General features: G+C 43.7%; 1 protein-coding gene across 1 annotated transcript in view; it reads left to right on the forward strand.

Annotated features, from left to right (window-relative positions):
* The first annotated feature begins 6,349 nt into the window (after nucleotides 1-6,349).
* Nucleotides 6,350-13,266, forward strand: part of LOC134092687 (troponin T, cardiac muscle isoforms-like) — an 11,537-nt gene continuing 4,620 nt past the window's right edge. Inside the window, exons 1-9 of the mRNA XM_062545714.1 lie at nucleotides 6,350-6,362; nucleotides 7,384-7,410; nucleotides 7,635-7,659; nucleotides 8,029-8,092; nucleotides 10,929-11,045; nucleotides 11,259-11,336; nucleotides 11,488-11,595; nucleotides 12,265-12,374; nucleotides 13,056-13,146. Of these exons, the coding sequence (XP_062401698.1) occupies nucleotides 6,350-6,362; nucleotides 7,384-7,410; nucleotides 7,635-7,659; nucleotides 8,029-8,092; nucleotides 10,929-11,045; nucleotides 11,259-11,336; nucleotides 11,488-11,595; nucleotides 12,265-12,374; nucleotides 13,056-13,146 (633 nt within the window). The remainder of the gene's footprint in view (nucleotides 6,363-7,383; nucleotides 7,411-7,634; nucleotides 7,660-8,028; nucleotides 8,093-10,928; nucleotides 11,046-11,258; nucleotides 11,337-11,487; nucleotides 11,596-12,264; nucleotides 12,375-13,055; nucleotides 13,147-13,266) is intronic.

Below are 13,266 nucleotides of genomic sequence, written 5' to 3' on the forward strand. Positions count from 1 at the left end.
GAAACAAAACCATATTAACACCATATTAACTGCCCTTGTTTATTTATTAACATCATAGCCGAAGAAAATTTGCAAAATCAATGTATAAGCCGTGGCTAATAGTTGGGATAGTACAGTGCTCTATTACTTTTAGAATCTAAGGGCCAGATGTACTAACACAGCGCTAATAGCGAGTTTTTGTAAACGCAGAATGCGAACGCTGTGCTTGGCTATATTGCGTGGAATTTACTAAGCTGTCACTTCATTACGTTAACTGCGGTCATCCCCGCCCGTTCCCGCCCCCTCTACAACTAACGCTAGTTGCGTGTGCAGAGCTGCTGAACCACAAGCGCAGTTGAATATTGCAATATTAAAAAGAATCCGAGTTTAGCGATCATACATGATACAAAGAGATGTCAATGAGCAGCGACAGACAGAGTAGGCCTAGAAGTTCTACTAATCCACTTAAAAAAAAATACTTGTGAATTTACTGCAGGTAGACTATACGGATATGACTTACAGTAATGCCTGTCTAACAGATTGGGAAGTGTAGGCTATGTCGTGAAAGAGAAAATACGATTTTAGAGAGGCAAACAAAAGTTAAGGTTGCTTTTGACATAGTATAATGAAGAAAACTGATGCTCTGAATATTGATTCAGCTGACTCTAAACGTTTTTCTAATAGACGCATTTAACCGCAATTTGGATAACACCTGCTTTCAGAAGGCGGAAGTTTTTCAACGCAAAGTAAACGTGCGCTGTTTTCATACATAAGGTGGAATACTTAATCAATCGCTATTAGGTGCGTTTGCGATGAGCTGCGGCTGACTTAGGCTGGCTTCATACGTCAACGAGAGCTGCAGAGTCTTAGCAGGAGGGGCGACTAGCACACGCATTTCATCCCGGACAGTCTGACTGAGCTTACGTACCTGAAGTTACTCGCGAGAGACCTCGCTGGAGACCTCGCGGTAGATATCGCGGTAGATATCGCGGGATTTTGTATTAAATACAGTAAAACTTTTATTCTTACTCATTAAAATGAGCATGGTGACTGACGAAATAAATTGATATGATGTGTTTAAATAAACCACTGTTATCATACAGTTAACAGGCCTGCATTGCAGCACATTAATTAAATATCAAGTGTTTTCCGTGTATATTTAACCAACAGCATAAAATAGCAGAGTATCCTCACGTTTTCAGCAGGCTAGCCTACCGCTGTTCCAGAAATCACAAATAAGAAGGTATCCGTTCGATTTCTGTTCATTTTAGCAGATTCTAACATAAGGAGCAAAGATTCTAGAACAGAGCAAGATGGATCACAGGGATAAGCTCCAGCGTCATCCCAGACGTTGGTTTTAGTGCATTTGAACTGATCCGTCTTGGTCCGCTCTAGTGTCTTGGGTAAGGAGGCAGAACGAGACACCTGTCATACTCGTCATGGGGAGATTCTTCCAAACGGCCCTATCACAACTTTGAACTGACGTCATTGGGGTGGGTTTTGGCCAGCGCAGTTGCTTAAAAACGAACTGCGCTGAACTGCGCTGGCTGAGCTAAGACGCAGTCTCCCGAGATCTTGTATGGACATGTGACATGATGTCACGGGGGTAACTCCCACCGCGACTGCAAGAAGTCGGACATGATTTCTAACCAGTTTGCATTTCGTCTGTCCCAGTATGCACTCTGTTTAACCCAGCATGCATCACATCAAGTCAGATCTGCGCAGATTTTCGTCAAGTCAAACGCACCTACTAGCACCTCTCCTCCCCTGTACTTGCGCGTTACACCCATTTTCAGCTGATCCGCCCAGGAATTAATATGCATGACACGGAAAAGCGCAAATAGCCATTCTCAGCTCCCACGGCAGGCAGTCTGCGCGTTTCTCTCATTGCGGCGTGTTTGTACATACCATCCCCATGTTTATACGCGCACCTTACGCCTGAAATGGGCGCAAAACGTTAGTACATCTGGCCCTAAATATGCTATAATAAGGCATTGTTTGATTGCCATTATGTTACCTATGACTGGTCTTTAGTGTTTTTTGTTTGGTTCGAATCTTGTTACAACAGCCCTCTTTTAAAACATTGCATGATGCTGTGTATTCCAGACACACAGGGCCAGATGTACTAAGACAGTGCTAATAACGAGTTTTTGTATGCGCAGAGTGCGAACGCTGTGCTTTGCTATATTGCGTGGTATTTACTAAGCTGTCACTTCATTACGTTAATTGCGTTCAGAGCCGCCCGTTCCCGCCCCCTGATCACGCCAATTGCGCATGCAAAGCTGAACAACGAGCGCAGCTGAATATTGCAGCAATAAAAAGAATCAAAGTTTAGCGGTCATACACGATTCAAAGAGATGTCAACGAGCAGCGACAGACAGAGTAGGCCTAGTAGTTCTTCAAATCCACTTAAAAAATACTTGAACTATTTACTGCACGTAGACTTGGGATATGACTCACAATAATGCCTAGTCTAACAGATTGGCAAGTGTAGGCTATGTCGTCAAAGAGAAAAACGATTTTAGAGAGGCAAACAAAAGTTAAGGTTGCTTTTGACATAGTACAATAAAGAAAACGGATGCTCTGAATATTGATTCAGATGTCTCTAAAAGTTTTTCTAATAGACGCATTTAACCGCAAGCTGGATTACACCTGCTTTCAGAAGGCAGAAGTTTTTCAACGCAAAATAGACGTGCGCTGTTTTCATACATCTGGCGGAATACTTAATCAATCGCTATTAGCACCTCTCCTCCCCTGTACTTGCGCGTTACACCCATTTTCACCTGATCCGCTCAGGAATTAATATGCATGACACGGAAAAGCGCAAATAGCCATTTTCAGCTCCCACGGCAGGCAGTCTGCGCGTTTCCCTCATTGCGGCTTGTTTGTACATATCCTCCCCATGTTTATACGCGCACGTTACGCCTGAAATGGGCGCAAAACGTTAGTACATCTGGCCCACAATGTGCACTGTTGCGCTGCATGACAGTTCATCATCCTCAACCTCAAACGTCACATTGCCTTTAGCATTGGTGCACAAAAAAAAACAAAAACAAATACACTGGAACTGAACCACACCTAGGCTACCACATCATCTGGCACGGATCTGCCACAGTCTAGATCTGCTCATCATATGCGGGCCGCGGCCCGCTAATTACGTGTGGTACAAACCAGTTCATCAAATCTCAGCCAGGTCTAAGGCTTCATTGACATGTGAAATGTGATTGTTAATCATCCTATGTGAACCCAGACAAAGCTTGTATTTGCAATTAAGAGCAAATATAGCCTGGGTGTTCCCATCCTGCCTTGCGTGGTCAGAAGTGGTAGGCGCCAGCCAGGCTAGAGCAAATACAGACTTGCTAACAGATTTGTTCAGGTTCACCCAGCAACAAGTTCATTGCATTTCCCCAAAAGCTCTAACTAGCTAGCTAATAAACAGTATAAGCTAGGCTATGAACTGCATTGCTAGCAGAGCTGAGACCTCTATCAAGTGCAGATCTGGCCCATAGTCAGATACCGTATGTCCGCTACAGACGGATCTGAAGGTTTTCATGCGGATCCGGCCCAAAGGAAATTGTTGTTTGGGCCGTGTTGACTGGAGGATAGGACCTTATCTGTGGACTAGCGGAGCCCGTGCTAGAGCAGCCTCTGCTGCTGTAATTACTATGTGGAGTCAGTACTAAAGTAGGCTCTGCTCCTGGAATTACTACGGTTGAGTGGACTCAGTACTATTAAAAGTAGGCTCTGCTCCTGGAATTACTACGGTTGAGTGGACTCAGTACTATTAAAAGTAGGCTCTGCTCCTGGAATTACTACCGTTGAGTACAGTCAGTACTATTAAAAGTAGCCTCTGCTCCTGGAATTACTACGGTTGAGCTTCTGCTCTCTGTTGAGTCTCTATTTCAGTCCCAGCTTACACTCTGTGATCGGCACTGGGTATTCAATCTCTCTCTCAGTCTCCATCCCTCTCTCTCTCTCTCGCCCTCCCTCTCTCTCAATCTCCATCCCTCTCTCCCTCCCTCCCTCCCTCTCTCTCTCAATCTCCATCCCTCTCTCTCTCCCCTCCTCTCTCTGGCCTTCTCTTGTTCTCAGCCACAGAGGACACAATCAGGCCTGTGTTTGGACAGGGGGCTTGAATGGAGCTGCCCATAGCGGGTCCTGACCAGGCAGCAGGAGATGGCTGCTTATAGCACAAAGCCACGGTCATTATCCTGCCCTTCAGGCCCCTGAGTGGACACTGGCGGGCAGGTTGGGTTACTCCATCCCCCACACACACACACACACACACACATGGGGGTGCTGTGGGGGTGCCTTAGCAACAGTGGTGTCAGACTTTTAATCCTGCCCTGGCCCCCAGGAGCTGGTAATCAAGACTGCCACTCAAACACAGGGCACACACAGAGGTGTCTTTGGATGAAGCGGTAAACAGGAAGGTCCTGGATGTGATCTTCGACTTGGAGCTGACTGAATCGTTATTTGTCCAGTCCAGATTGCAGTCATGTTGTCTCCAGAATAGGTGCTTAAGATTGATTTCAGATGGACTGGATGTGGAGAGGGTAACCCACACCAAATGACCAATTAATGAAAAGAGCTTTTGTATATGTATCTTTTGTGTTCAATATGTGAAGTGAATTTCTGGACCAGCACAAACAACAACTAGATCAAATTTATTTATTGATTGATTTATTTAATTCTTCAAAAAGATTTTTTTTTGCATTTAATTCTAACGACAGTCTATAGGCTATACAGTACCTTTCTGAAGAAAAAAATGATACATGACTCAAGCATGTCACAACACAACACAATAAACCCATCATCATTATGTTGCATGATATTAACAACTATTCTGGAATGTTCTCGTTTGCCCCTCTCAGAGAAGCAGTCGGCTTAGTTTCTACTGTGTGTGTGTGTGTGTGTGTGAGTGTGTGTGACTGGACGCTAACCTCATCTGCTTTGGCTCTGAACAGAGGAGCAGGAGGAGGTGGAGGAGGTAGAGCAGGAGGAGGAGCAGCAGCAGGAGGAGGAGGAGGAGCAGGAGGTGGTAGAGGAGGAGGAGAAGGAGGTGGAGGAGGAGGAAGGTATCAAGCATTGCTAAAGCTAACGCTAATCTCTTCCATCTGCTGTAGTATTCATGAATACGCTATGCATACACCAATACAAAAGTATATGGCTGCAAGCAACGCTTTGAAACCACATAAGCCCTTTCTGTCTACAAAGCCTGGTGTTATCACTTCAAGAATGGGTTAAGTAACACATACGTAACTGATAAGCCAAACATATAGCTTGCAGCCAAATATTTGTTTTTGTATATGTAATGTATGCACATTATGATAATTACAGCCTTTCAAAATCACAGCCCTCCTGGTTATTCAGAATGACTTGGTCTTTGTCAGGGCCACATCCATTCCTCAGGTTGCAGACGGTGTTGCAGTGCATATCAACTTAACTATGCAGGATATACCATGACAGTACAGTTGTGGGCCTCACAGGGCCAATAGATGCTCCCATCAACAGACATTACGCTCTCTCTCTCTCTCTCTCTCACACACACAAACACACACACAGTCACACACACACACACACACACACACACACACACACACACACACACACACACACACACACACACACTTGAGTTGGACTTGTTACAGTAGGTTAGTTTTTAAGGAATGGTTTGTGTTGATGTGTCTATTGGGGCAGTCTAGGGAGATGCTGGGATCGTCAGGGGAGACCAGGCCATGACATGCCCGATTGCACCCACTCAGAATGCATCTTGTAATTATTTCCATCTTATTATTATGTAGTCCTGCACATGGACGCTAGGCTAGCTCTAAGCTCTAAAGGCATGTCTTTTCATAGACATGTCTTAGTGACAATACAGGAAAGGGTGGAGATATAATTTGAAGGTGTGTTCCCATAAAAAGGTTGGTCCCAGATTTTTTTTCCCCCATTTATTTATTTTCTATTTTATTTTATTTTATTTTATTTTATTTTATTGTTGTATGTTATCACAACTTAGTTCTCTTTCTCCATCTTTGTTATATGGTATTTTGGCCCCTATAACCATCAACTTCAAGGCAGCACTGGGGTTAGGGTTAGGGTTAGGGTTAGGTGCCTTGAAGTCGTCTGTGACAGTGCTGCCTTGAAGTCAACAGAACACTTCCATCCATGTCTTGCTGCAGTTACTACAGAGTAGACTCGAGAACTCCGGCTATTTTTCACATATTGGTAGATCTCTGTTTCTCAAGGAGTACTGTTGGGAAAAAAAAAACAATAGCAGTACTATACATTGCTACACTCTGGGGGCATGATTTTAAAGATGTATCACACAGGAATGAGATCAGTGCCATGTCCGTGTTTTCAAATGACCATGGATCCAAGAGGTGATTGTGACCAGCGGTTCCCAAACTTTTTTTTTCCCTGCATACCACCACCACCAATATCCTGACTTTGCTCGCGAACCCCCCACCGTCAGACACATAAAAACATGACGCATTCTACTGACGCATTCCAGGCATCATATTTAATTAGCCGCCCTACAAGATGGCAAATAACAAAATCAAAATGTGCAACTGGTCTATGAGCTCTCAAGCTAAAAAAAAACAGTGTGAAGAATAACAATATGAAACACAAAGAACAAAGAGAACATAGGCTTAAGATTTTAAAGATGTCATTTTGAACACCTTTCTGACGTTGACCTTTTCATCTCGCATACCACCGCTGGTACACAAACACACCACAGTTTGGGAATCCCTGCAGTAGACTGCTTTAGTTAGAGACATGACGATAATGTCTTCATCATAGCACAATGCAAATTCAGACCTTAGGCTCTTGAGACATGGCACTGGTTGTAAATAGCACTTCATAAATCAATACAATTGATTCGATGCTGTCAGAATACAAGCAGAGCCGAGAAGAGCCAAGCAAAGCTTGGCGCTGCGCAGCATTGTTTTAGACCCTTATCTCCTGTTATGTAATAGCTCACCTGAGGCCTGGCATGTGGAGATGGAGGGGTCAGATAGCGGGGATCTGCGTTAGCGGGCCGCTCCTTGAGCTGAGCATGCGGGCGCCCTGTTGCACCAGCTCTGCCAGATTGCCGTCTCCTCGGAGGCCTACAGTAGCTGCTGAAGTTTCAGGCTCTGTGTCGGTTCCCTCGTGAAAACTCAGCGCTCATCTGCCCAGACATGAGACAGACTTTTACGATCATACCGTGAATGCCTCGTAGTCATATCAGACCGAGTAACAAGATTTCTTTTGTTTACTCAAAATCCAGCTAATTCTAGATGATTCTGTTGAGTATTACAAGATGTAAAGCAATTACCAGACAAGACCAGTCTTGATGACCACTATCAGAGAGGCGGCATAACTGACACACACTCACTGTGTTTCTATTGAATATTTTAGAGCCGGCGGGAGAACAGGAAGACGAAGGTATTTCTCTCACACTTACATTTTATAACGTAGAATTGAAGTCATGCGGTTTATTGATTTATTGAATGATTTGTGCTTTACATGCCCATAGTATCGTACAAGTCTGATGTCCTAACTCGACCTCTCTCTCTGTGTGTGTGTGTGTGTGTGTGTGTGTGTGTGTGTGTGTGTGTGTGTGTGTGTGTGTGTGTGTGTGTGTGTGTGTTTGATGTGTGTGTGAGCAGCTGAGGAGGCCAAGCCGAAACCCAAGTAAGCGTATGAGTCAAGGCTCAGCATGTGAGCTGTGAGCTGTGCTTTTCCCATCAGAGCTGAGTCACCCACAACACACCTGGATACAGACAAGCTTTCTATCTCTCTGTCTCTCTCTCTTCCTCCCTCTATCTCCCTCCCTCTCTCTTTCTCTCTCTATACCTCTCCCTTTGTCACTCTCAACCTCTTTCCTCTCCCTCCCTCTTTCTCTCTCTCCCTCTCCTCCCTCTGTCACTTTCTCTCCCTCTCTCTCTCTCCCTCTGTCACTTTCCCTCCCCCTCCCTCTCCCCCTCTCTCTCCCTCTGTCACTTTCCCTCCCTCTCTCTCTCTCTCTCTCTTCCTCTGACACTCTCACTCTCTCCATCTCAGGCCATCCTTCACGTGTCCTCTAATTCCACCAAAGATTCCAGACGGAGAGAAAGTCGACTTTGATGTAAGTGAGACAACTTAGCGACCCAACTTTCACTAAACAGCACACATGTGCAGAAGCATGTTTGCAAAAAGAAACAAACAACTGTTGATAGGTACTGGAGTAGATTGCACTGGTGTGAAATCATAAAAGCAAAAGCCTGAAGAAGACCCAGTAGGGTCGAAACGTTGCTTATCTATTATTATTTGCTTATCTACTGTATCTATCTATCTATATCTATTACAGTTTTTCTCAAATGCTAAAACACATTTCACAAACGTTTCCTCCATGTTCCCCAATGTCTAAACACAATACCCTTTTCTAAAGCTAAATAAGCACAACCACACCTTCTCACTTCAAAACTCAAACTTTCACACCAAAAGAGCAGCTTGAAGCTTTCAAAAATGTAAACACTATAAACATCATTACACACTAAAGAAAAACAATTGAAAACACAATACTCAATTTGTGAGAAGGTTCTTTGTTTCATAACTGCCAATGCATGCCAATTTTAAAAACTTTAGAGAAACGGATCTTCTTAGATCTCTGCAGAGGATTAGGCATTTGAAGAGCTTTTTTCCAAAACGCTATATCCACCATTTTACTGATGAATTTTCATAAATATATTTTTTACATTTTGTTTTTCAAGTAATCTCAGTGAAATTGTATTGAGTTATGTTTAGTTACAGTAATTTATCTTTACTCAATAAAAAACAAAACAACTGCATTTTTATTACCTGAAACACACAATTACTGTAAATACAGCAACATGATTTGTCACGGTAAGGCAGGTTTAGACTTGCTGCAGACAACGTGTTCGTGTTCGTATCATGGCTGCCTCGCGTATTTTGCGGTCGTTTGGTGCGTCGGTCGTGCACGTCGTCGCAACCGAACATGACGCGTCCGCGAGATGCAATACTGATAAGAAAGTAGGGGGCGATCACTCCAAAAAAAGGTGACTGCAAGATGCATTATCGACATCGAAGCTGGGGGCAATCATGAGAGTAAACAATGGCACATGGCCACATCCACATCTGATGTTACTATAGTCTCCCCCTAGTGAAGACCTCCAGTTCGTGAGTCTGTACACAGGACACAGCAGGTCGCACACGAGCGCATACGCTTACGCTTGGTCTAACATCAAGTATAACCCCAGCCTTACAGTAATGTCTATAAAATGGATTTATAGCGTTTTGGAGAAGAGCTCTTCATTTAGAGTTGTGAGTTTCATATGAAGAGTACAGAAAATTCTCCAAGTACACTACTGTAACACAACTCAATGCTAAAAAACAGAATCTATTGCACACAACAGTACACAACAGAAAATGTGATTGGGTGTGAAGTTCTTTTATTTTCTTCATTCACACCACCATACACACACACACACACACCACAGTCACTGTGCGCATTAGCAACAAGTGTCTTCATTTTTGAGTCGTTGTGTGTAATGAATGACGCCAGGTGTGTTCATTGTGTTCAGTTATTGCTGACTGTGACACATGAGCTTTCATTTGAGAATATGTTTTGCAACATGTGTTTTAGCAAGGAAAAATGGGCTTAGATTTATGAGAACGGAGGATTGTGTTTTGTGAATTGTGTCTTCATGTGAAATGTGTTTATGGTATTGAAAAATTGAGGCTAGATTTAGTAAATGTGTTTAGGCAACTGGTCATTTGGTTTAGAGGATTGGCTTTTGTGTTTTAGCATTTGAGAAAAACTGTAATGCAAGGAACGTCTGTCTGTGTGTCACTCTGTGTGTTCCACACATAACTCTCGAACCACTCATCCGGCTGACCTCAAATTTGACACATGTAATGCTAATGACATGCGTGAGTGCAGTGGAAAGTTTTGTAATTTTTGGACAACAAATGACAAAGATATCGTTAAATTAAGCAAAATACAACTCTACCGCAATCCCACAATTCTACCACTCTCCGCACTCTAGCCACGCCCCTTCTCACGCTCACTTACTCCAACATAGAAACAAAAAAGCCCATTTAGCTGACAAACGAGTTGTCATTCATGGAAATTACGATGTCTCACTTAAACATTGGACCATTTCAAGATTGTTGATCTGGACCATTTCAAGATTGTTGATCTTGGATAAACATGCTGAGTCCGACACACATGCACCCATGTTGGTAAGCAGGCTGTTAAAGTAGGCTAACGTAATGTTCCATAGTTGCATGATCAGGTTGCTAATCTTGCAACAATATGCTGACACAAACGTCCGTAACATTCTGTTAAAATTTGCATTTAAACAGCCGCTCTTGACTCTATCTGGACATCGGCTATGGGCATAACATTCATTCAAACATCACTTCCAAGTTAATAGCACTGGCATGGTGTATGGCATGGTCTTTGGCATGGCCATGCGGTTAGCTTTAGCAAAAACGCACCATTATGTAATGTGTCTAATATTGTGTAAAGTGAGTAAAAAGTGAGTAAAAAGTACTACTAACTGCACGGGCCTGATTCTACATACTCGCCACTCTTGTACGGGCACTGCACTAGTTTTTTTAACATAAGATGTGGGAGCTCAAAGCAGTATTGCGGACACTATGTTCTTACTGTTTCATTTGTCCTGCACCCAAAAGGTGGGATGTGCACACAATAACTCTTTCTTTTTTTTTTTTTTAAGTATATTTTTTGGGCTTTTTTTTATGCCTTTAATGATAGGACAGTAGAGAGAGACAGGAAGTGAGTGGGAGAGAGCGTTGGGGTGGGATCCGGAAAGGACCACGGGGCGGGAATCGAACCTGGGTCGCCGGCGTGCGGTGCAGGTGCCCCAGCCAGTCGCGCCACGGCTGGGGCCACACAATAACTCTTTCTGATCTGCCTTTCTCCCTCCATGCTGCAGGACATCCATCGGAAGCGCATGGAGAAAGACCTGACCGAGCTGCAGAGTCTGATTGAAGCCCACTTTGAGAACCGCAAGAAAGAGGAGGAGGAGCTTATAGGCCTCACCGAACGCATTGTAAGTCCGCTGGTGTTCTCCCGCGGTCACCATCTGATTTGGTCAGAGCATCTGTAGCCTCTATGACCCAGAGCGGCTGCCTCTAGCCCTGGTCTTTTCCAGATCCCACACACACACACACACATTCAGCTGCTCTCTGTATCTGGCCCTGAGCTTGCACAGATCACACACACACACACACACACACACTCAGCTGCTCTCTGTCCTGTGCAGGAGAAACGCAGGGCTGAGCGAGCAGAACAGTTACGCATCCGGGCAGAGAAGGAGAAAGAACGCCAGAACAAACAAGCTGTGAGTGCAACACACACACACACACACACACACACATACACACACACATACACACGCACACACACACACACACACGCACACACATGTACTGTTCTCTGTGCGCTGGGTGTGGAACAGGATGACGATCTATGATCTGCTGTGTGTTTAACAGGAGGAGAAGGCGCGTAAAGAGGAGGAGGAAGCGAAGAAGAAAGCCGACGACGACGCCAAGAAAAAGAGGGTCCTGACTAGTCTCCACGTGACTGGATACATGCAGAAGGTAGTAATGGCTGCTCCATTAGGTGTGACTAGGACAAATCAACCTCAATGTTACTAGTAGGAATATTCAGGGGTGCCTTTCCCATACCATAGTTGCTAACCAAGTTAGCAAGTTTGTTAGTTGCAATGCAATTTCCCATTGCCAACCAGCTGAGTTGCTAACAGGTTAGCAACTATGGTTTTGGGAAAGGCACCCCAGGTTGATGTTACTACTAGTAACGCTCAGGTTGATCTGTCCCAGTTTCACCTAATGGTGCGGCTATTATTGCCTTCTCTTCTTACTGCACACTGTACACACACTGAAGGTAAGGATGACCAACCCATAAGGTGAGACTAGGATGAGTCGGCCTTTAGGAGGGACTAGATACCTGCTGAAGGTATACTGCATCATACTCAAATGTGTACTGTAGCAGGGGTGCTGCACCAGGCACGTATGCTGCAGCAGTTAATAATCACTATAATCAATGGAACTAACTACACCAGACGCGACAGTGGCGTGCATTTGAAAAAAAGTAGACAGTGTTCTAAAATGGATTTTACACATGGCGAATGGAACGCTTCAGTTGTGTGCCTGGTGTAGCTGCCCTGTACCGTAGGGCAACGTAGAAGACAACAAATAGCGCTTCATCTTTCTGTGTGAAATGGTTTTCCATCGTGACTGTGCTACTAGGAGAGGCGCAGCGGGCCAAAAAAGCAGACCGAGAGAGAGAAGAAGAAGAAGATTCTCAGCGATCGACGCAAAGAGTTGAACATCGCTCAACTGAATGAGGATAAACTCAGGTGAATGGCACTTCTGTTGCGGTTATGTGAGATGATCTTTATCAGTTGTTCTCAAACTGTAGTACGGGTACCACTGGAGGTAAGCGGACTCTCTGTTGTGGTACTCGGGGAGTCTCCAAGATGCTTTATTTCATGAAGACAAAATAATCACTTCAAATTATATAAACATACTGTATATATAATGAAAAATCTTTACATTTAAACTATTTTGTATCTTTCTTGGAAAACAAAACAAAACAATGCAAAACAGTATGTGCATTGTAAAATATATTTAAATTGGCTTACGCTGCTGTATTTCAATGCCAGTCATAATAGTGGTGCTGGGAGAGTCAATTGCTTTCTGAGGTGGTACTCATTGTGAAAACTCATTGTGACAACCACTGATCTAAATAGATATTTGTGATATTTGTTTGTATTTGTTCAAGATTTCCCATGAAGTACAGTAATTTGATTGAACATGATAACAGTACTGAACATCACACATGCATAACATAAAGTCCATAACTATAACTCTAACTATGCTATAACTTCCTTGAAAATAAACATTAAATGGGTTCATTCACTTTTCTCCATACAACTGCAGACTAAATAGCTACAGTGATTGGCTTCACTAGTGTCCCCTGCTAGCATGATTAGCTTTTAGGAGCTCCGCAGTGACCTGCATGTGCTATTGAATCACAGAGAGAAGGCCAAAGAGCTGTGGCAGTGGATGCACCAACTGGAGTCTGAGAGCTTTGAGCTTCAGTACAAGCACACACGACAGAAATATGAGGTAGGAGCAATAGATTATTCTTTTTTCTTTTAAATTGCTTGTTAAAGCTCTCCTCTCCAGGAGCATGAAGTGAGTTGATCAAAAAGAGCACATGTACCGTAGCACAGATTCATGTTTAAT

This window comes from Sardina pilchardus, chromosome 9 (assembly GCF_963854185.1).
Source record: "Sardina pilchardus chromosome 9, fSarPil1.1, whole genome shotgun sequence".
NCBI lineage: Eukaryota > Metazoa > Chordata > Actinopteri > Clupeiformes > Clupeidae > Sardina > Sardina pilchardus.